This window comes from Anomaloglossus baeobatrachus, chromosome 6 (assembly GCF_048569485.1).
Source record: "Anomaloglossus baeobatrachus isolate aAnoBae1 chromosome 6, aAnoBae1.hap1, whole genome shotgun sequence".
In the NCBI taxonomy this organism is placed as follows: Eukaryota; Metazoa; Chordata; class Amphibia; order Anura; family Aromobatidae; genus Anomaloglossus; species Anomaloglossus baeobatrachus.
Genome location: NC_134358.1, coordinates 10,858,254 through 10,881,525, shown reverse-complemented (window position 1 = coordinate 10,881,525; position 23,272 = coordinate 10,858,254). Strand labels below are relative to the sequence as shown.

Here is a 23,272-nt window from a genome sequence, read left to right as displayed (position 1 = left end):
TAGGAAGATGCTACAGGTCCATCAGTTATACTCAGCTGCCCGGAAGGACCTTGTTAATCTCACCAAAGTAAAAGCAGGAGACAGTTTTTGGCCCTTAATGGAGCCCCATCTCACAATGCCCCCAGGCACTGATGACACCATTTTCCAAAGTGGACAACAGTATTGTGCCGCTTTAAAAAGATGGGCTCAAGATCAATTGGTATATACAAATGTGCCGGTGCAGCCCCCGCCACAGCCCATGCCCCAACAAAGTCCAAACCCCGTATACGTAGCTCCCAATCAACAAAGCCAGCAACAGAATTGTTGGCGTTGTGGTCAGCCCGGTCACTATCAAAGAAAGTGTCACACCCCCAAATCTCAGTGTTTGGCCAGGTACCCTCAAAACCGTAACCAAAACTTGCAACACATAAATTTACAATAAAGGTGTTCCCTGTAGATTCAGTAATGATCTACCTGAAGCCAGGTGTGCCTTTTCCCAGAGTATCATAGTATCCCTTTAAATCAGTCCCAGGAGATTTTCCAAGATACTGCCCACAGTCCGGCTGCACCCAGGAGTCTGCCCCAACCTTCCCTAATGACACAGGGGGGAGCCCCGGACTGCTTGCTTTTGTTGCAGTGATTTCCAGTCCCAAGCTATCAATTTTAATGATGCTCTCGCACTCCTGCAGGGATTTGTGGGAGGGTATACAGTACGCTGCTAGTTATTATAAGTTGTAAAAAAAAAAAGTAGTTTCAGCAGATTTACAAAGCTGTTTCTGTCTTATGTACTAACAAGTGCTTTTTCCGGCTGGTGGAGTGGATTTTGTTTAATCCTTAGAGTTCAAAATTTCATAGGAGATTGTCAATAGTATTCTGCTGCTATTTAAATAATTAAATTAATTTTGCAGGGAAAAGTCTATTTTTTAAAATATACAAATTAGGTTTTTTTTGTTTTTATGGTTATGTTTTTGTTTTCTATTATTTTTGCATACAAACTGCCAATATTGATTATTTTCCTTTTTCTTTTGTAGATACAGAATATCTATGAACCCTGTTGTAAGGTTCCAAAATTTCCCAGTAGAGTATAAGTTATATTTATTTGTTGGTTAATCATATTGTTTACTGTTATAGATCTATATATTTTGTCAAAGTAGTATATATAAAAAGGGAGGAAGTAGATATCTATTATATTTTTCTAGCAGCAGACATATTGGATAGGCTTTAAAGCAGGCTTTAAAGCTGGCCTTTCTTTTGCAACAGTTATGTCATGTTTATTGGATTATTATGAATGTAGGAATATATGTCTGTTATAGGAATGATCTAATCTATATTTCTTTTAGTTTTTGTTTTTATAGATGAAACCAGATGATGGTCGATTCTGCACTGGATATGCTACAATTTGCACAACATGAGGTAGTCTAAATTTAGGCCACTTCCTCCCCTTCTATCGGTACGAAAGGAAGTGACGTAAGTGCCTCTCTAGATGGGTGGAGCAGAGGTAGGTAAGATAGTCAAAATGTGTATGTAGGATGTAGATCTTTCCTGTTGTCAAATAAGCTAGGCACGCCAAAAAGAAAGTCTAGATCTGAGCTGATGGAATCGGATGGAGATCCCCGCACAGGTGCAGCGGACCAAGAAGCAGTGAACGGGCCTAGAGTTGAGGAGTCCTTTACCATGCATAAAGACCATGCCTCGGTGACACCGGTCACGTCAGTGACTTCTGTCACTCCTTGTGTTCTTAAATCCCTACAGGATCAAGTGAACCAATAAGGAGTGGAGTGCGAGACGCAGGGAGCCGGCTGACTGAGGAAGGTCTGTGGATGAAGGGCGGTAAGCTTTCTCTGCCATGAGATCTCTTCTTAATGATGGCCCAAGTAACATGGACTAACATCTGTGAAAGTTGGATATCAGTGTGCGCTTTGGTGACGCCAGGGTTCAGTACCCAGGTAGATAAACTCACCCGGTCTTGTGGAGCACGTTTTTAAAACAATGAGGAAAAACTGTAAAGAGTCCGTAGAAACACCCTGCACCTGCTCTACCCATTCTTAGAGACTGCAAACTGATTATAGATGTTTATCATGAGCACGTTGTATGCAAGTCTGTGCGTGTTGTGTAGATTTCTTTCCAGGTCTGGTCAGAGGCTTTCCAGTGCAGAAAACGACGTCATTGCTGAAAATCCACATAATGCAAGTGGTATGTAAACAAACAAACAAACTGATAAGTTGTAAATCAATGCGTGTTGTATTTCTCTTTAGTGTGTGTTGTGTTTCTCTTTAGTAATAAACAGGTTCCAATGTAAAATGTTTTTCTTTGGTCTAGCGCAAACCATGTATAATTTTCATTTGATTGACTAATTAGAGAAATAAACAAGTCTATTTTCTAATTCCAGATCTTAAATCAGAGTTAGTAGTATATGGTTTTCGGTCAGGAGACTGATTAAGAAATTTCGATAAAGCTCAACGGCAGGACAACATAGATTCACGCCCCGCATTGCAGAAGGGTCGATCCACAGAAGCTGCACTGAGCGTCCTGCTTATATTTATCCTTTACGAAAAACCTGTACAGTCCCAAACCATCATTGCCGAAACAGTTAGAAGAGAGGACTTAGAGAACCTTGAGACATGGGAAAGTCCAACTACAAAGGGTGAGGACTCGCCTAGGGGTCCTTGGTCTCAAACCGGTGAAGAAATCCCATTTCCCTCTCCACCCATGCCTCAACGTTCAGTCAGGCAGGATTTACCAACAGATCTTTCTTCCTCTTTTCCTAAGGGAACACAGTACCCTTAGTATTTGGAAATGGCAGAAATAAGTCAAGGGGAGACTGTTGAAGGTACGAATTGAGTAACCTAAAATACTTAATTCAGCCATTTCATAGACCCAAAAATGTGGTTTGGTTAATGTAATCTAACCATTACAAATGTTTTTGTTTCCTACTAATTTCAGTAATTTTCCTTAATACAAAATGCTAGATATGGAAAATCTCATTTCAGGAAAAGTTTTGGAAGAGCCTATCCCATCAGGCTGATGTCTCTCCGGCCTAGTCTGCTGAGCACTGGCAGTGACACGCGAGTTGACGTCACATCTCAAAAACCAATGGACCCGACACAACCGAAGCAGAAAGCGGCTGCTATTCAACCCATTATCCCAGAAGGTTTTTCCAAGTCTGGGCCACAAACTGTTCACATGAAGCCTCATCATGTTTTGTTGTTTTTTTATCAAGAGCAGATTATCCAGGTTCACAAAGTTGCCCTAAGTGGACTAGCACTGACTAAGCATCCTCCTTTTTGTTTAATATCCAGAAAGAAGAACCATGGACAATTTTCAAATGTCCTTTTGTTTTTTGTTTTTTTAATTATGTGTTAATTTTTAAATAAGGTTTAGATTCAATTTTTCCTAATCAGGATAATGTGCCCTAATAAGAGTAATAACGCCAATTCTAATAGCCCCTATAAATCATAGAGTTATATTTAATAAATAAAAATAAGTACTTAAGGGGGGAGCTAAAAAAAAGCCTATAGTGTTAAATTAAACAACCGATTTTATGAAAAGCCCGCATATATAGATATAGATATAATTAAAGTCCCAAGGGCAGTAGGTCACAAATAAGTCCCAAATAATAAAATATATCTAAATGGGGAAAATTTTTAAATTTAAGGTTAATAATATTCACAGATATTTTATTAAAGGGGGGACTGTGGAGGTCACCTGAGCTGTAGTATGTTTGTTTAAACGTAATAAGAATATCTGTGTATATAACTAAATCAAAATCTAGATGTAGATGCAAAATTATCTGTCTGTCTATGTAGCAATTGCACAGATCTATAGTATAATTCAAAGTTGTATAATCATGAAGGAGTTAACTAAAGATGATGAAGCCAGGATGTGAAGCTACAAAGTCTTATCAGTAATGTTCACATAGAAAGAATGTTTTAATGAACATCTGTTGGGAGAAATAGGGGAGTGACACTCCCACAAACTCTGTGTATCATTTTCAAGGCCGAAGGTGCCTTCTGTAATAATTAAGTTTCTTTCAATATAATAATGAGCTCAGTGGGTATTGCTGATTCAAGGAGAGAGCATGTTGTCTGTGTGTTCTTTGTCTTATATACATTGATATATATCGGCACTGGTATACAGCATTAATGGGGCACCGTCTCTGGATCCTAAACGAAGACTCCATTAGCAGTCTTGACCCAAAATTCCTCCCTTGACATAGGTATGGGAGAGAGATCAGTAGATGCAACCGCAATGACCTTAGGTGGTAAGTGAAGACATCGGGACTGACCTTTCGAACCCCAACTAATAATGCTGTCAGACTCCCAGTCAATGTGAGGAGCATGAGTCCGAAGCCATGGGAGACCCAGAAGGACGTCGTCTATACCCTCAGGCAAAACAAGAAAAGAAATCTCCTCTATGTGACCCTGAGACAGGGAAAGGCGCAAGGGAACTATCCTCAATGTAATGGAGTCAGACAACATAGTTCCATTAACAACACGGACAGGAATAGGCGCCTCCAACATGATAGAGGGAATATTGTGTCCCTTTACAAATCCTGAGGACACACAAGTCCCGTCAGCTCCGGAATCCACAAAAGCCATAATAGGCCATGTATTCTCAGATAACGAGAGCTGACCTGGGATACAACACTTAGAGGGTGCAGAAGACGTCTCTAGTAACCCCCCTCTAATGGTTACTAGGCCAGGGAGTTTCCCTGACGACTAGGACACTTGTTGGCATAGTGCCCAGCCTGACGACATACGTAACATATAGGAGGACCAGACTTGCGTAATCTGGAAGACGTATGACCTAACTCCATAGGAGTGGGAGATGTTTCAGATGCTGATGAAGATGGTAGTGGACCCTCAACAACTGGAATAGCCCGATGCTTAGGGCGTAAGGAAGAGACCTCGAGTCTACGTTCCTTATGGCGTACATCGATCCTCGTTGCTACTGTGATCAAGTCCTCCAGAGAAGCAGGGACCTCACGAGTAGCAAGAGCATCCTTGACATAGCCTGCCAACCCTCTCCAGAAGATAGGAATCAACACCTTCTCTGGCCAATCTAGTTCTGCCACCAGAGTTCTAAAAGCAATGGCATAAGAACTAGTGGATACCGAACCCTGATATAGATCTAACAGTCTCAGGGCCGCATCATGGGTAACCTGCGGACCCATGAATACCGCCTTAAGAGCATCAAGAAAGTCTTGATGTCTCAGAGTAACCACATCAGAGCGCTCCCATAGGGGAGTCGCCCATTCTAAGGCTTTGTCCTGAAGTAAGGAGATGATAAAGCCTACTCTGGACCTCTCTGTAGAGAAGCGAGAAGAGTTGACCTCTAGATGTATCTGACACTGACTAATGAAACCACGACATGATCTGGCATCGCCAGAATATCTGTTTGGCAGAGCAAGTCGAGGATCATGTGCAGATGTCACCATGGTCTGAGGTTTATCCTCTATACTCTTGAGCCGTGACTCAAGTACTTGTATGTAACGGTGTAACTGCTGATATTCTGCCATAACTGCCAGACCCTTGGCTCAGTCCTAATGTTACGGGGGGCTGTCTGATAAGAACCTAAAGGAGTATCAGACAGTCAGGGTCCACCGTGCAAAGACTCTGCTGCAGACTATGGCAGAGTGCAATACCTCTGTTAACTCACAGAAGGATATAATAAGTAAGTAAAGCAATTCCTCCCTTACTTGGAGGGTGTGTGGAATGATCTCTGTGAATAATCACAGAGACAAAGGCAATGTGTGCGAAATGGCACCTACCTAGGTCCGCTCTTCTAGTGGTGCAAAAGAGACGAACAGCAGCGTAAGCCGCACAAAGCTCCTACCTGCGTTCGCTCCACTAGTGTGCGAGGACACGAACCACTAGATATGGCACCTGCCTAGGTCCGCTCTTCTAGTGGTGCAAAAGAGACGAACAGCAGCGTAAGCCGCACAAAGCTCCTACCTCTGTTCGCTCCCCTAGTGTGCGAGGATACGAACAACTGCCAGACGCAGTATAAGGAACGTTACCCTAGCGGCAACGTCCACCTACGAGTCGAACCACAAGGCCCAGCCAGACCATGTGCCTCAGGCACCTGCCTATGTCCGCTCCCCTAAGAGGTAAGGATACGGACAGCAGCCGAAGCTGTAAGGTATAAGAACGCTACCCTGCCGGTAGAGCTCACCTAGCATAGACAGAGGAATGCCTAGAGGAACGCGCACAGAGCGTCTACTCTTATGCATGAACCAAGAGGACTGAGCGCCATGCGGCGTGTGTCAGGGTCTTATATAGACTCTGTGCCTCATCCAAGATGGAGGACACCAGAGCCAATCCGCTGCCAGAACGACAGGAGTGACATCATGCTGGCCTATCACTGAGCAAGGCATCACAAGCACATGACCAGCGACCAATCGGCATAGAAGGTGTCAGAGACATGTGACCTCGTGTCAGCGATGATGTCACCCGCACATGTGCAATGGCTCCAAAATAGGACTTAGTCTCTGGCGCTCGCACATGTGCAGTAGCAAGAAATCTGGACTTAGTCTCCAGCGCTCGCACATGTGCAGTAGGAAGAAATCTGGACATAGTCTCCAGTGCTCGCAGCAACCGTAACAGTAACCCTAGACTCTGATCTCTCTTTCAAGCCACACATCCAAGCCCTTTTCACCTCCTGTCGGCTCCAACTCAAAAATATTTCCCGGATCCTTACATTCCTTTCCCAAGAAGCTGCAAAAACCCTAGTACATGTCCTTATTATCTCCTGTCTGGATTATTGCAACCTTCTACTCTGTGGCCTCCCTTCTAACAGTCTCACACCCCTACAATCTATTCTAAACTATGGTGCCCGGCTAATCCACATGTCCCCCCGCTACTCTCCGACCTCTCCTCTCTGCCAATCCCTTCACTGGCTTCCCATTGCCCAACGACTCCAGTTCAAAACCCTAGAAATGACATACAAAGCAATCCACAACCTGTCTCCTCCCTACATCTGTGACCTTGTCTCCCGGTACTTACCGCACATAACCTTCGATCCTCACAAGATCTCCTTCTCTACTCCCCACTCATCTCCTCTTCCCACCACCGCATCCAAGATTTCTCCCGTGCCTCCCCCATACTCTGGAATGCTCTGCCACAACACATTGGACTCTCACCTACCTTGGCAAGCTTCAAAAGGAACCTGAAGACCCACCTCTTCCGACAAGCCTGCAACCTGCCATAACCCTCAGTCTGATACAGCGCCGCACTATCAGCTCTACCGTCACCTACTGTATCCTCACCTATCCCTTGTAGACTCTGATCCCTCGCGGGCAGGGACCTCTCTCCTCCTGTACCTGTTTGTTTCTTGTATTGTTTATGATTATTGTACTTGTCCCTATTATGTATACCCCTTTCACATGTAAAGCGCCATGGAATTGATGGCGCTATAATAATAAATAATAATAATCTAATGCTGATGGGCAAAAATATATATACCTGAACATGAGGTTCTTGGTTCAGCATTCTCATCAGACTGAATGAAGCCCACTGGCATGTCACGGCGAACTTTTGAATAGATCCCTAACTTACATGAAGCCTTAAAAGGTGCAGTGCTGCATGTCAACCACCACCGCAGCGACAGTGCACCAGCAGGGCTGGTGACCTGGTGCCTCACAACACCCATGCTGCGGTGGTTTTATGTTGGTTGAGTGGTGTGGCCTCAAGTCATGGATACTTATTCTTGCACCAGGTCACCTGACTTGCTGGTGCACTGTTGCAGGGGTGGTGGTTGGCATGCGGCGCAACACCTTTTAAGGCTTCATATAAGTTAGGGACCCACTCACAGGTTCGCTGTGATGTGGCAGTGGGCTTCCTACAGTCTCAATGTTGAACCAAGAACCTGATGTTCATTAGATCAACTGATGATTTTTGGATGTGCGGTTCATGTCTTTTTCTCCAGCTATGTTGAATCCCTGCATCTATAGCGTCTGGAAAACAGCCATAGGGACTCGAGCATGGCGCCTTAGTAACAGGATCCTCTGGCTAGTACCAAACATACCGAGCAGCCCGATGCTTGATCGAGTACAGAGCAGTGCCGAGCACACTCGTCTCATCCATTTCCTGTGGTGCAATAAAATAATAATAATAATAATTCAATATTAACCCCTTCTTCACTGCAGAATTTACCCATAGACCTCTGTAGATGGCCACACATATCGGGAATCTACAAATAACCTGGCAGGCACTATGAAGACATCATGGTCACACAGTATACCGGGGCACATTTCTGCCTCCCTTTGTGGAGTCCAACGCTCCCTGTACATGTGCTATAATTTGTATAATCAGAGATGTCTTGTCCCGTAACAATCCGCAAAGAGCACTCACCTGCTTTCTCTCTCATGGCTTCGATGAGGTTCTTAGATTCATTGAACACGCGTCTTTCCATGGACGTCTTCCCCATACCGCAATTTCTCAAGGCGTTGATAGTGAACCTGCGGAGCTGCCGCCATCTCTCTCCGCTAAGGCTGGGGAAACCTGTGGAGCAGAAGATGTGAAATATAATTTCAGTTCTTCATGCAGCATTGCTGAAAAGATAAATAAAGCAAGGAGCTGGAAAAGTTGAAGAGTTTGAGATCTGCAGAGGGTCAGAGGTCATAAGTGCCCAAAAATTACCATTCAAATCTGTGAAATCACCAGACTGAAGACAAAAAGAGCAAGAAACACCAGGAGCTCGGAGAGTAGAGTCCTAAAACGTAAATTCTGTGAAAGGTCCTCACCACCATCAGAAAGTGAATCCAGCAGTGACCCTGCAGACTTGTGATACTTGTTTGATAAAGGTTCTCCAATTTCAAATTTGTTACGACTGTTCGGCTCGGGGTCGGTAACACCAGCACTTTCCCCAAGAGTCGACAATGTTCGGTTTTGTTCGATAACTGATCGCGTTTTCGAAAATGGCTTGTCTAATAACATCTTATGCTTTTTGATAGGATTGTGGCACTGTATGATGAATGGGGGAACCTGTTTAATGATTGGAGGGGGTGGGAGAAGCCAGAGGAGCAGCGCTTATTTTTTTATAAGTTTATTTGCAGCTGCTCCTGCAGCCAATCATGCGCAGAAAACATCCACAGATTCGGACACAAGGCCTTGTCATTGGCTACCTAAGTCAAATGTCCTTCTGGATATAAAATGAAAATAAAATAAATCAATGCCAATTTGTTATTGCTAAAGCTTAGGGAAGGTGCTGCTACCGGAGGCGTTAGACAGTGAGCTTAGCTAGGGGTTTAATCATAGGTAGTTGAGATAGATAGGAAAGTAATAGTGTAGAGTAGGGATGTGCAGTCTAGGGAAAGGTGTGTGCTATAAATCGGCATTTCATTATAAAAATAAGGATTGCTACTTGTAGTGCCTACTAAAAAGTTGCCAGTGAACAATCTAAATAGGTATTGATACTTATTTCTGCCTCCTCCAAATTAGCCAGTGAACCACCTTTCTAGGTGTTGTAGCTTATTACTGCCTGCTCCAAAGTACCCTGTAAACCACAATTCTAGATATTGTTACCTAGTAGTGCCTGCTCTAAATTTGCTAGAGAACTAGCTAAATAGGTCTTGGCACTTTTCAATGCCTAATCCAAATTACCCAGTGAACCACATTTCTAGGTATTGGTACTTTTCGGTGCCTTCCCAAAATTACCATCTCAGGCAAGAAATAAAGAATTTATCTTTTATGTCAGGTGTCTGACAGGTGTGGGCATAGGGTTGCGAAGTATTTGTTTCAATGGGTAGGGTACATCAACCACGAGTGGTGAATCATGACTAGGTTGTGGTGAAAGTGTGAATAGGCGGAGTGTTCAAGGTGTATGTGTGGGACGTTCTATTGTTAGTCAAAGCTCTTGTGAGCAAACACCCGCCCATCCTATCCCAAGAGAAATGAGAACAACGTCTGTTACTGGACAGGCTACTACACTAGATTTTTAGCACATTGTTTCAACTTCAAAATGAGGGTGATAAAAAGCATGTGCTAGAGTGGATGGCAAGCGCTGCATCAAGTGGCCTCTCCTCCTCTTCCTGCATCTCAACATCACACACAGTTCCTTCCTTTGAGGTGTCACCCCAATTACACTTGTTTGCGCCCGCATCTTTCAGCCTACCAATTAACCAGTTGATATGCAATGTGGCTATATGGTGGAATTCCTCTCTGCACCTGTTGCAGTGACATTGGTAGCAGCAGCAAGGCTTGGTGTACTATATCATGAGGCATAGCCTGGGACACCGCAGTCCAGATGTGGGGCAAATCACAATTGCGGAGAGGGCACAGATAAAATACCTCTGCACCCTCCTTGACAGTTTTCAAATGGCTGCAAAGATGGTTAACACTGATGATGCTATCATCAGCATCACTATTCCGCTCATCTACATGTTGGAGAACACTTTCAATAGTCTGTGGGAGGAGGTGGTGGTCCCAGAAGAACATTAGGAAGAAGAGGAGGATGTGAAAGGGATACAATTTCCTGTCAGGTCCGCACAGTTATCACACAGGCGGGTGTCATGGGAGAGTAGAGTCCATGGCTGGAGGCGGGCTCATGGTAGCAGACAAAGTGGTAGTGAAGGTGCAGGAGCCGAGGAACAAATGGAAGAGGAAGAGGTGATGGGCACAGAAAACTCCAGAGACAAAAAAGATCTTGATACCATCTCTTTTGTCCATGGTTGGTGGGAGGGGACAGAGGAGGCAAACTCGAGTGTTACACCACCACCAACAGAACATGGACTTGGACCTCATGAAAGCCTCCGACACATGAGCGCCATCTTGCTGCAACATGATGTCCGTATTGTCAGAATTAGAAATAGTGCTATATGGAGATAAGGTATGCACACCAGTGACTATGTAAGGGGAATATATGAAAAGCAGAAACTGCTGTGTGAATACTGACATGAAAAATCCAATAGCTATATGTAAGAGTGAATATGTGAAAAATGGAACCTGCATTACTGCCATGAACATATGAATCAAGAGAAATTTAGCTACTGAATTGATCAATGCAATAGAGCCCCAACACTACGCCAAAGTATTTCTCTACGTTGGGGTCCCTAGCTAGTGTTTGTCCTCTCATGCAGTTAAAAAACTTACCGAGTATGGGAAGCTGAGACCCAGGCTATTTTATACGTATAATGTGGACTGGCAATAGGTGTGGTGGGGAGGGTTCACAAATGAAAGACTACAAATCAATCAAGAAATAATGTCTGGAACACCATTCTGAGTCTGAACTGGGTGCAAAAACCTAAAAAATCTACACTATATGGAGATAAGGTATACACACCAGTGACTATGTAAGGGGTATATATGAAAAGCAGAAACTGCTGTGTGAATACTGACATGAAAAATCCAATAGATTAGATTAGAAATAGTGCTGACTGCTGGGTCGCCTCTCTGTTAGATCCACTGGAGGACAGAAGAGATCCAGCAATTCGGAATCTTCTTTTATTATGCAAAAAAATTAAAATTGCGGGACATGGTAGAAAAAAAATAAAAAAATAATACATAGGGACAACATAAACAAACAAACTTGTATTGGACTATCTCCAAAGTGATTGTATAGTTTGTGTCCAAGCACTATGGCATCTTATGTCATTTCCTATAGACCATGTGTGAAAATGGAACCAATCACATCAAATATGGGAAAACACGCATAAAAATGTAAAAAATGTATGTATAGTGATGTGTTAAATAATGTCTGATATTCAAGCTAGTTGGGGACCTAGTTTGTAACAGGTATATTCACTAGGCTTCTTTATTTAAGAGGGCTCTTCTGTGATCACCTCCTTGCTTGGATCGGCATATTAACTCTTTCTATGCCTTGAATTTTGCATGAGGACAAATTTCCCTCATGCTGTTTGGTAAAAGGTTTTGACACTGCTGAACATTTAGTAGATAATTTATTTCTTGCATCAGATAGATACCTGCGTATTCGCTCTTTTAGTGCACCTGTAGTACAACCTACATATTGTAGTCAACACATTGTACAAGTAATAAGGTACTCTGCAAAGCTGCTATTACAGTTCATGTCATTTTTAATATTGTAAGGATTATTGGTAACCGTGGAAAAAAAATGTTTGGAAGGATTAGAGTACTGGAAACAAAGACAAATAGTATGTGCGCAGCGGTGCATTATAATATATAGAGGACTATGCGGGTGCGTTATAATATATGGAGGACTATGGGGTGTGCATTATAATATATAGAGGACTATGTGGGTGCATTATATTATATGGATGATTATGGATGGTGTCTAATATATGGAGGACTATGTGGGTGTAATATATTATATGGAGGATTATGGATGATGTATAATATATGGAGGACTATGGGGGTGCATTATAATATATGGAGAACTATGGATGGTGTATACTATATGGAGGTACTATGGGGTGCATTATTCTACATGGAGGACTATGCAGATGAATTATGCAATTTGGCGGCCTATGTGAGGCATAATAAAACATGGAGGACTACGGTCGGACATTTTACCATTTGGAGGACTATGCGGCTGCATTATTCTATATGGAAGACTATGGGGTGCATTATAATATATGGAGAACTATGCGGGCCCATTAAACTATATAGAGGACTATGAGGTATATTATAATATATGGGATGTGCGTTATACTATTTAATATGCAATGTGTGGCACATTATACTATTTGGAGAACTATAAGAGAACCTTTATACTTAATGAAGGGTTATTTATTGGAGGCTATTATACAGTGTGAAGAGGTGTGAGGGCCATTGTTGTTGTGAACACATTTGGAGTGAGTTCCGGTTTGGGGCTCCCTCTTGTGGCCAGTGCTGGTAGTAGAGTTGGTCTGCTTAACAGAAGCCAGACAGCTGATGATGATTGGAAATCAGGCTGCTCAGACTGGGGCTATATAACTGAGTAGTGTCTCTTGCTCTGGGCCGGTGATTAATGTTGTCTCCTGTAATGCTGTGGATATTCTGGAGCCTGTCCTGTCTTCTGTTTCCACCTGAACTCCTTGAAAATAAGTTTGGTCTTTGTACCTTTTGTTGGTTGATTCCATTTCCTTGTTATTAATTTCTGTGGTACTAAGGCTTGTCTCCTGGTTTTGCTTTTGTGGAGTTCTGGGTGGAGTTGGATCATTCCCTGCTGGGAATGTCTGTGTACCTTGCTCCATCTTCTGCACTGTATTTGTGTCATGCTTGGTATTAGTTTCAGTCCTTCCTCTATATCAGTGTTTTGCTTGGATTCCAGTAACACCAGAGTACTGATATAGTGGGGGAGAGATCGAGTGGTCTCAGCTTTTTTCATATCAGGTGTGTTGGTTTTTTCAGGGGATTGTGCGGCTGCAGACAGTGCTCTTTTCTGTCCTTTCCTATATAGTTTGGGCCTCATCTTTGCTGAATCTGGTTTCTACCTGTGTACTGTGTTTCATCTTGTCTTATTTGGGGGTTATCTATATCTTTGGGGAACTGCTCCAAGGCAGATTAGCTTTCCGTGTTTTTCTCTCTTTAGGAATAATTAGCTCTCCGGCTACGTCGAGGCGACTAGGTCATCGTAGGCTTGTCCCACAGCTGCTTCTATTTGTCTTGTCAGTTACAGGTCTGCAGTTAGCTGAGTTTCCAACCACTCTGGTGATTCTCTGGGTATCCTAGTTTTTGCCCCTTTTGATCCTCCTCGGTCACTGAATCATAACACATTGTACTGTGTGGAGGGCTGTTTGGGGGTCACCGTTGGGGTCATACTGTGTTGGGGTCACCATACTTTCTGTAGTTTAGGCGGTACAGTAGGGTGATCATACTGTGTGTGGAGGGTACTGTGGAGGACTTCACTGTGGGGGATCATACAGTGTTTGTGGGACACTTTTGTTGGCATCATACTTTATGGAGGCAATGAAAGGGGAATTTAGGGGCTTCAACAGGTGAAAATTAAAATTGTGCGATATGTTCTTATGTGACCCAGAGAAATATTATGTTTTTTGTTTGTTATATTTAAGGGGGGGGGGGACCAATTAAATCTTCTGCTATGGGGCCCGTTCTGCTCCTGCCAGTGTTGTAATCCACTGCCTGCAGTTTTGGAGCACCTGCACCTGCACTACAATATGACTGTCCCCAGGTGACGGTGAAGCCTCCCTCTCCTCCCACCATGGATGGTCCCTGGGGGCTAATGGCACCTTCTCTCACACAGAAGGGAATTGCTTAGAGGGTTTTCCCAGTCAGATAGAGCAGATGGTTGTGTTTGGTTCCTTGAAGCAGGATCACGAGGATGTTGCTGTAACTTTCTATATGGAGCAGGTGATAAAGCCCCCAGAGACCCCCATGCTTCACCCTCGCAGTGTCAGCACAAAGCAGAACTTAAAGTGACATTTCTCCTTACTGTATCCATTAGAGTAGAGCTCACTGACGGGTGAGAAGGGACGGCCGCTGAACTCCTCGCCTTGATTTAATAAGGCGTCCTTCACCGCTTCATAGCCATAGACGACCACAATTGGATCCGTTAACTTCCAGATTGTGAACACCGGACCGTATTTTCTGTAAAGCTTTACACAAAACATAAAAAGGTTTATAATGGTGCAAAATGGCAACAAATGATCTAATCTCCCCACACCAGGATCCAGAGGGGCGGTATGGTATGGTGAGGGCACTGTATGGTATGAGTGATGGACATACCTCCCAACCGTCTCGGATTCTGCAAGACTTTCCCGATTTGAGGGCTCTCTCCTGCAGTCCCATGGCTCACAGCTGATGTCCCGGCTCCTCCCCTCAGTGCAGTGAATAAATTAAATTAAATTTGCATCTGCTCTGGTTTACCGGGAGGCTGGGACTCAAATTTGTGAACTCATTATGCATAAGCAGCAACTCTACCACCGAGCTACAGCCTCTATTGAAAAACATAGGAAGATTTGATAATCTTGACCTCTGTATTGCAGTAGAGAAACCAGAACTAGAAGCAGATTATTCAGCTACAAAGATGATAGATAGATAGAGGGATAGATAGATTATAGAGACATACATGATAGATAGATATTTAATAAATAGATGGATACATGATATATAGATATATAATAGATAAAATTGGGATAGATATATAATAGATACATGATATGTAGAAAGATAGATGGATAGATAATATACAGAGGGAAAGATAAATAGATGAATAGATAGATAGATGATACAAGATAGATAGATAGATAGATATAATAGATGGATAGATAGATACTGCATCTCCTTGTAAGTGAAGGAAAGAGTCAGATTCATTTCTTCCCACAAAACTACTATAAAGAAATGAGAAAATACAAATACAATTGTATTTTTTTATTTCACCACCTTGGATTCAAACCACCAACTTTCAAACATGTGTCCAGTTGCCTCCTAGCTGATCTAAGCTATTCAGCCACTAGGAATGATGATGTCAGAGGGAGGATATTATATAGATGAACCTACTGTACAGCCTCTCACACAGGACACAGAGCTCCATTGTACAGAGCAGCGTCTCTATCTCCTGTATTCTACAGGGAGAGGAAAAAAGATTTTTCCTTTCTTCTAATAAAATTACTAAAAAATAACTAATAATGTAATTTTATTACACTTTTTTTTTATAAAATAATAAACATCACAAATCAGCAAATAACATGGACATATTTGGTGTCCCTGTAATCATAATGACCCGAACAACGCAGCGATCAGATTTTTGACGAGGATCAGTAAATGGCGGAAAAAAAATTGCACAATTCATTATTTTTCTTTATTAAAACCCATACAAAATGTAATACAAATGTATTGTTGAGGCTGTGTTCACACGTAGCATAAATGCTGCGGTTTTTTTTCTTTTCAGGTGTCCGCAATTGTCCCCCTTATTTGATACATGTTTGGTGCAGATGTGAATCCTGAAGCTTATAAAGAAAAAAAACTCCAAATCCGCACAGTTCAGCAGCGTGTTTAGACGCAAAAGGGGAATATGGCCTTATAGGCACACATAAGCAACATGTCATATAGTGACACGTATAAATATAAGACAATTCTGCCTGCTATGACTATGAATGAACAGTCTGCGGCATCTGCTGAATGACCCTTACTGCCAAAGGGGTGTGGCTAGGGGCGTGGTCAAAATTTGTTACGGCATGCTGCGCGCACTGCAGACTTTGTCCCTCTTTCCTCTTTTCAAAAGTTGGGAGGTATGGTGATGTATGGTATAGGCACTGTATGGTGTGGGCACTGTATGGTATAGGCACAGTATGGTATAGGCACTGTATGGTGTGGGCACTGTATGGTATAGCCACGGTATGGTATGGGCACTGTATGGCTCTCTATAGTGTACATTGTAGAGACTACTAATATCACACCAGTAGCTGTAAAAATCTGCTAGTCCTGAGATCTCCAATATCACATACCTCGGGGAAGTATTTGCAGGCAGCACTGTCTCCAACATATTTAGGGGTACCCAGAAGCGGCAGAGGAGCAGGACCAGGGGGTAATAGCTGAAATTTTTTCTGCTTTTTCCAAAAGAAGAGAAGGAAAATGAAGATGAAGAGGACGGAGACGGCAACAGACAGCAGAGGGGAGACGATCATTATCCTGGAGGGTCCTGAAGGAAAAAATATATATATAACATGTGATTACAACATTGTATCCACTATACACAGCATCGCTCCTCCACCTCACAACTGCTACATAGTGATATATCCTGCAGATTATTACACCACTGACCTGTACAGATCTGCAGAACATTGCTACTCCACCTCCTAACGGCTATGTAGCATACCTTCCAACTTTGGAAGACCAGAAAAAGGGACAAATGATGCAGAGCACCCCCTAGCCACACCCATTTGGCAGTGAGGGACATTCTTTCTTTCATAGAATTTTCTCCTCTTGATGTAGCTTCACTATTAGGGATGAGTGGACCTGAACTGTAAAGTTCGGGATTTGCACCAGACACTAGAGATGAGCGACCCCACCACAGTTCAGTTTGCTGATCCGAACCGAACATAGGGTACTTTCGCCGAACCTTTATCAAACCAAACTTCGATTCTTTATCAAACCTTTGGATTCAATGGGACGCCAAACATAAGGCATAGAAAACACCTTTGGAGGGGGGGAGGGAGTTGAAAAGCTTCCAAAACAGCAAAAATACGGTTTACAGTGCAGCGCCACTGTTTTGGCATAGCCATTAGCTTTCTAGGCTATTGACAGAAGAAATGTACAGGAGGATGAGAGACAGGTGTAGGGCTGGTGCTCCCATACCACTGCCAGTACAGACAAGACACAATTTGGAGACTTACTATATGTAGTAGTCTCGGCATTCAAAATCCTTTTAGGGACAATAGCATTAGTAATGTTTTGCTTTGACCCATAGCAAAACGATTCTGGAGGTGGGTGGGTGGTGTTTTTTTTTTATTCTCCATGAACAATACATCTCAGAATGCAGAATATAAGTCAAATTTCCAGTAGCTTGCAAAATGCTGCACATCACTCAGACACCAGCACAGCGCGATACTCACCAGGGTGATTTTGACGTCAATTCCTGAGCCTGAATACCGAGTCTCAAGCCTGAGGTTTGCTCATCTCTACAAATAATAAAAGTTGAGTCATCCTTTGCTGTCCCAAAAAAGGCCCAGGCTAGTCAACTCTTCCTACATGTTTGTGCGTGAATCGCCAATGTAACATCCTCACCTTCCTCCTCCTCATCTGCTGAGCTACTCAGCTACGTGCCTTTACGTTCACCCTAAGTGGGACCTACAACTTTATCTTCAGGCTCCATGTTGTCCCGCTGCTCCCCTTCCTGACCTGACATCTTAGGACAGTACGCATGCGCCTTAGAATGTTCCTTCAATCAATCACGACGGAGCAAACATCCACAAGATTCAGACACAAGGGCTTGTGTCATTGGCTGCTTAAGTCACATGTCCATCTGCATATAAATTGCAGACGTGGCATTGGCACCATTTTGTAAAGGTGAAACATTAGGCAGGGTGCTGCTGCCTCTGTTGCCGCTGGTGCTGCTAGACAGGGAGCTTAGCTATTGGTTTAATGATAGATAGGAGAGCAATTGTGTAGAATTGGGACATGCAGTGTAGGGAAAGCTGTGTGCCACAAATCGGCATTTAATGATAGAAATAGGGGTAGGAACTTGTGAATGCACAGTTAAGAGTTGCCCATGAATGATTTAAATAGCTATTGCTACCTATTACTGGCTGCTCTCAATTAGCCAGTCAATCACATTTCTAGATATTGTTAGTTAGTACTGGCTGCTATCAATTTGGTAGGGAACTAGGGAAAAGGTCTTGGCAGTTTTCATAGCCTGCTCCAAAATACACAGTCAATCATAGTTGTACATATTGTTAGTTACTGATAAAAAGTTGTAACAGCATCCGCATAAAATGTCAAACTTTATTCCAAATCAATAAAAAAGAAAAAATGTTAAAAACAGCAGTGTAGACAGAGACCTACGCGTTTCGAGTTGAAAACCGTCTTTAATCCTTACATATCTCTACAGATTACAAGGTATTAGATATTAAATTCTTGATTAGACAAATACACACAAAGTGAGATAACTCTCACAATCAACATTAACCATGACATCGCCAGGGAACATGACTGACATGAACAAACACTACTTGGATTCATTACCCAATGGAAACAAACAAAAAAAGTGATTTGCATATAAAACAAAAGCTTTTTCCAAAACGTTTATGTAGAAATAAATGCATTTATCTGTGTATGTGCACAACTTATGTCCACATTATATATCCATTACAATAATAAACACACACAGAAACATACAGAGAAATATAAATTCAGTACAAACGTGCAAATATAAAAATAAATAATTCAATAAATACAAAAATTTCTAAAGCTCAAATAAATAATAACCAAAAAGGCCATGAACAATTTATAATAGTGGATAAACCCACCCAGTATCCATTCAAATCCATGGACAAAACTTTGGGCAACAATATTCAATAACATCAGATAATAAATCAGTGGCCAAATTTAGTCCAGGAAAACTCATAGGCATCAAACAAAGTGTCTTCAGTATCATCAGGTAGATACGGCAGCAGGCGAAACTTGGACATTCAAGATATGGTATCTTTAAAACTCCAAGTAAAAGGATCAGCAGCAGAGTAAAGGCCCATTTACACACAACGGTATCGCTAACGAGATATCGTTGGGGGTCACGGTGTTGGTGACGCACATCCGGTCTCATTAGCGATGTCGTTGTGTGTGACACCTTTTTGCGATCAGTAACGATCGCAAAAAGGTGTCAAATCGTTCGTCGTGTACACGTCGTTCATTTTCAAAAAAATCGTTCCTCATTTCGAATGCAGTTTGTTTGTCATTCCTGCGGCAGCACACATCACTATGTGTGACACCGCAGGAACGAGGAACAACATCGTACCAGCGGCCGCCGGCAATGAGGAAGGAAGGAGGTGGGCGTGATGTTTCGCCGCTCATCTCCGCCCCTCCTCTTCTATTGGGCGGCCGCTTAGTGACGTCGCTGTGACACCGAATGAACCTCCCGCTTAAAGGAGAGATTGTTCAGTGGCCACAGCGATGTCAGTGAACAGGTAATTGCGTGTGATGCTGCCGTAGAGATATTGTTCGCTACGGCAGCGATCACCCCGTGACGCGCCACCGACGTGGGTGGGTCCTATCGTTCGTGACATCTCTAGCGATGTCGCACTGTGTAAAGCCCGCTTTATTCCAGGAAAGGTGATAGACATTCAAACAAGGTGTCTTCAATACCATCACATACAATGGATCAGCAGGCAAAGTTTGTCCAGGAATGTCAAAGCTCAAAAACCATACAAACAAGGTTAAGAAATATAAAAAAAAATAAAATAAAAATCATCAAACCTAAGCCCAAAGGTTATCATAAATAGTCCACTGGGTACGTAATCTTCATTAATATTGCAATAAATAAACAAAATTAAACAAACATATAAACCATCCAAAAAATGAATGGAAATAATGATGCAATATTGCGATGTAAATTGAAATGTCTCATGGTGAGTGTTTAGCGGAATGTAAACTACATACCAAGAGATGAACGTTGCTTGAATGAAGGAAAACCATTGTAATAGTGAATATACAATTAGATGCAGAAAACTTGTCAGACTAAAGGGCGCGTTACATGCAGCGACATCGCTAGCGATGTCGCTAGTGAAAGCACCCGCCCCCGTCGTTTGTGCGTCACGGGCAAATTGCTGCCCGTGGTGCACAATATCGTTAGGACCCGTCACACGGACTTACCTTCCTAGCAACGTTGCTGTGGCCGGCGAACAGACTCCTTTCTAAGGGGGTGGTTTGTGCGGCGTCACAGCGACGTCACACGACAGGTGTCCAATTGAAGTGGAGGGGCGTAGAGCAGCCGCAGAAAAGTCAAGCCCACCTCGTTGCCGGAGGATGTAGGTAAACTGCTGTTCGTCATTCCTGGGGTGTCACGTGTAGCGATGTGTGCTGCCTCAGGAAGGACGAACAACCTGCATCCAGAACAAGGAACGATATTTGGGAAATGGACGACATGTCAACGATCAACGATTTGGAGAGTATTTTACATCGTTAGCGGTAACTCGTATGTGTTACACGCAACAATGTCGCTAACAAGGCCGGATGTGCATCATGAATTCCGTGACCCCAATGACATCTCGTTAGCGATGTCGTTGCGTGTAAAGTGGCCTTAACTCATAGATTGTGGATCGAAAAACAGATCCATTATCACGTAGTAAATACTGCTGTCCTGGAAGTTGCTAAACAATGATGACGTAGAAATTAAAAAACAACCCCTCCCCCCCCCAAAAAAAAACAAAAAAAACCTGCAAACAAAAACCTAAAATTTGGTAGACATGGAAAATCTTAATAGAGAAAGAACAAATGTGTTTTCAAATTTAAACCAAGTGGATGTTTATCCATGATACCTCCCTTAAGGAAAAGGGGTTCTAGGTATTGTTAGTACTGCCTGCTGTAAATTCGCTAGTGAACAAGGTAAGGGGCCTATAGATCAGGGAGATATGCTCCCGTAAAACCCAAAATAGATGCTACACTCAATATTTAACCCAGGAACTGTCTGATGTAGAAGCGGCGGTGATATTGAATCCAATAGAGGAAAATACAAAACTTTTGGAAAAGATGCAGGCGGCATTGGGGGAAAATCTGCTATCAGCGGCAACTAATAAACGCTTCTTCCTCAAACAGAAATTCTATATAGAGGGGGAGGGAGTAGGACATCTACTAGCTACAGTCATTAAGGCACAGGATAGCTCTTCCTATATTAATAAAAAGGTAACGGCACTGGTGGTGTGGTGGAAGATAGCGAGGGTATAGTTGAGGAAATGCATGCATTTTACTCTCGCTTGCATTGCTCGGGCTGTGATTATACGATGGATGAGATTATGCAGTATGTGGATGTGCTACCTCTTCCCAAATTATCCAATGAGGATAGGGATCTGCTGGATAGGGATATTCTGTGCAGGACTTGGAAGAGGCACTTGGCCAGACACAAAATGAAAAGGCTCAGGAGTGGACGACTTTCCTGGAGAATTTTTCAAAACTTACATTCCTTTGTTATCACTCAAATTGCTCAAAGTATTTGAGGAGGTGGAGAGGCAAAAGGTTTTATTATCCTCCGTGAAAGAAGCCCTAATTGTCCTAATTTTAAAGCCAGGAAAGAAATAATTTATCAGTCGGGTGTCTGACAGGTGTGGGCGTAGAGTTGTGAAAGATCAGTTTGAAAGGTGAAGGGTACATCTGTCGCGGGCGGGGAGGAGGGTGTCAGCACACCGCACTCACCCCTTCTGCTCGGGTCCGGCAGTTGCTCCTGGTGGCTCGAGCCGTGGGCCGGATCCCGGGGTGTCTCGAGCGACACTCCTTGCCCGTGAGTGAAAGGGGGTGTTTGTTGGGTGTGGGGATTGTTATAGTTCGTGACGCCACCCACGGTTGTGGTGATTGCACCACCGCTGCTCAGTGTGGGGGTCCCGGGGATGGTGATGCGGAGCAGCCAGGTGTTGTGTTGCCCCTCCGTGGGTAGGGGTTGGTGATCCCGGGGCCCGGTGATGAGATGTGAAGTGTAGGGCCTGGAGGGCGCAGGGGCGCGGGGGCAGCGCTGTGCCTTGCGGCACTATGGTACTCACTCAGCCTGACACACGGACACAGTTTGTACGGTAAACCAACGGCTGGTAGGACGGTCCCACAGACGGCTGCACCTGCACTCCCGGTAGGTAACGGTGACGTTTCTCTTCCTTGCACCTATGTTGTCTGATGGTAGCGGTGGATTCCCTCCGGTTACCCGCTCCCCGACTGCAATCTGGGCCGGAGGAGCTCTACACTTTGCCCGCAGGCGCTGGCCCTGGGGAAACTTGTGCCTTGGCGGTGGCGGTGTCTCCCCGGTAATGGTCGGGCTGTTGCCGTCAATCGGGACTTGGTTGCTGGGGGATCTGCGTCCCCGTCACTGACGGATTTGGCAAATCTGGCGACTCCTAGCCTTGCCGGGGTCCGAGAGGCCCCTGCCCTGGTGCTGACTGTCCTTCGGAACACTGCTCCAGACCACCGGGCACACAGCCAACGGGGTCCTTCCAGGAACTTCCAAACGGTCCCCCTCCAAACAGTCACCGCCGTCGCTGACCTTGCTGTTCTAGCCCTACACACAGCTGGGCTCTCAGGCTTTGCACACTCTCTGCGCTGTCACCACTTCTTGCTTTCCTCCTTTACTCCTTTTCTTTCCTCCACTTTCACTTCTTGGTTGTTTACTCTAGCCCCTGCCTGGGCTACTCCTCACTCCTTCCACTTCCTCCTCCCTGACAGTTCTGCCTGAAACTTCCTGCCTCCAGTGTTGTGAGCTCCTTGGTGGGCGGAGCCAACCGCCTGGCCCACCCCCTGGTGTGCATCATCAACCTCTGGAGGAAGGCAACAAGGATTTCTGGTTAGCAGGTGTGCCTACCTGGAGTGTGGGGTGTGGTGGTGTTGTGACCTGTGTCCCCTGGCTTGCCCAGGGCGACACATTCCCCCTTAGCAAAATGCAGACCGTCCGCGGGCTGCCATCCTACACCGGTTTTATTTTTCTGTAAAAAGGGGATAACAGGGTTAAACAAAACATCAATAACATTTTTAATCATAAACTCTTCCCAAGACGGGAGGCACATTTTCTTAAACGTTGCAACGGTATACGGTCACGGTTTCCGCTCTCTCCCACCCAAGCAACCTGGCCCTGATGCTGCCCCTAAAACCCAGGCAGCACCCCTTGACCCACAGTCCAGCACAAGTTACCCGAGCGGGATCTGTCCTTCCCCTCCAGAGGGTGGCCACCGGTTCCTTTGGTGGCTGGGCCC

General features: G+C 44.0%; 1 protein-coding gene across 2 annotated transcripts in view; it reads right to left on the bottom strand.

Annotated features, from left to right (window-relative positions):
* Window positions 1-23,272, bottom strand: part of LOC142316937 (cytochrome P450 2C8-like) — a 177,218-nt gene that overhangs the window by 94,205 nt on the left and 59,741 nt on the right. Inside the window, exons 1-4 of one of the 2 annotated variants that reach the window (XM_075352722.1) lie at window positions 17,450-17,515; window positions 16,343-16,536; window positions 14,329-14,491; window positions 8,331-8,480 (exon numbers count right to left, since the gene is read on the bottom strand). In XM_075352722.1, coding sequence (XP_075208837.1) covers window positions 8,331-8,480; window positions 14,329-14,491; window positions 16,343-16,522 — 493 coding nt within the window. In that variant the 5' untranslated portion in view covers window positions 16,523-16,536; window positions 17,450-17,515. Of the gene's footprint in view, window positions 1-8,330; window positions 8,481-14,328; window positions 14,492-16,342; window positions 16,537-17,449; window positions 17,516-23,272 lie in introns of those variants that run through there. The other variant, XM_075352721.1, reaches the window with a different exon arrangement.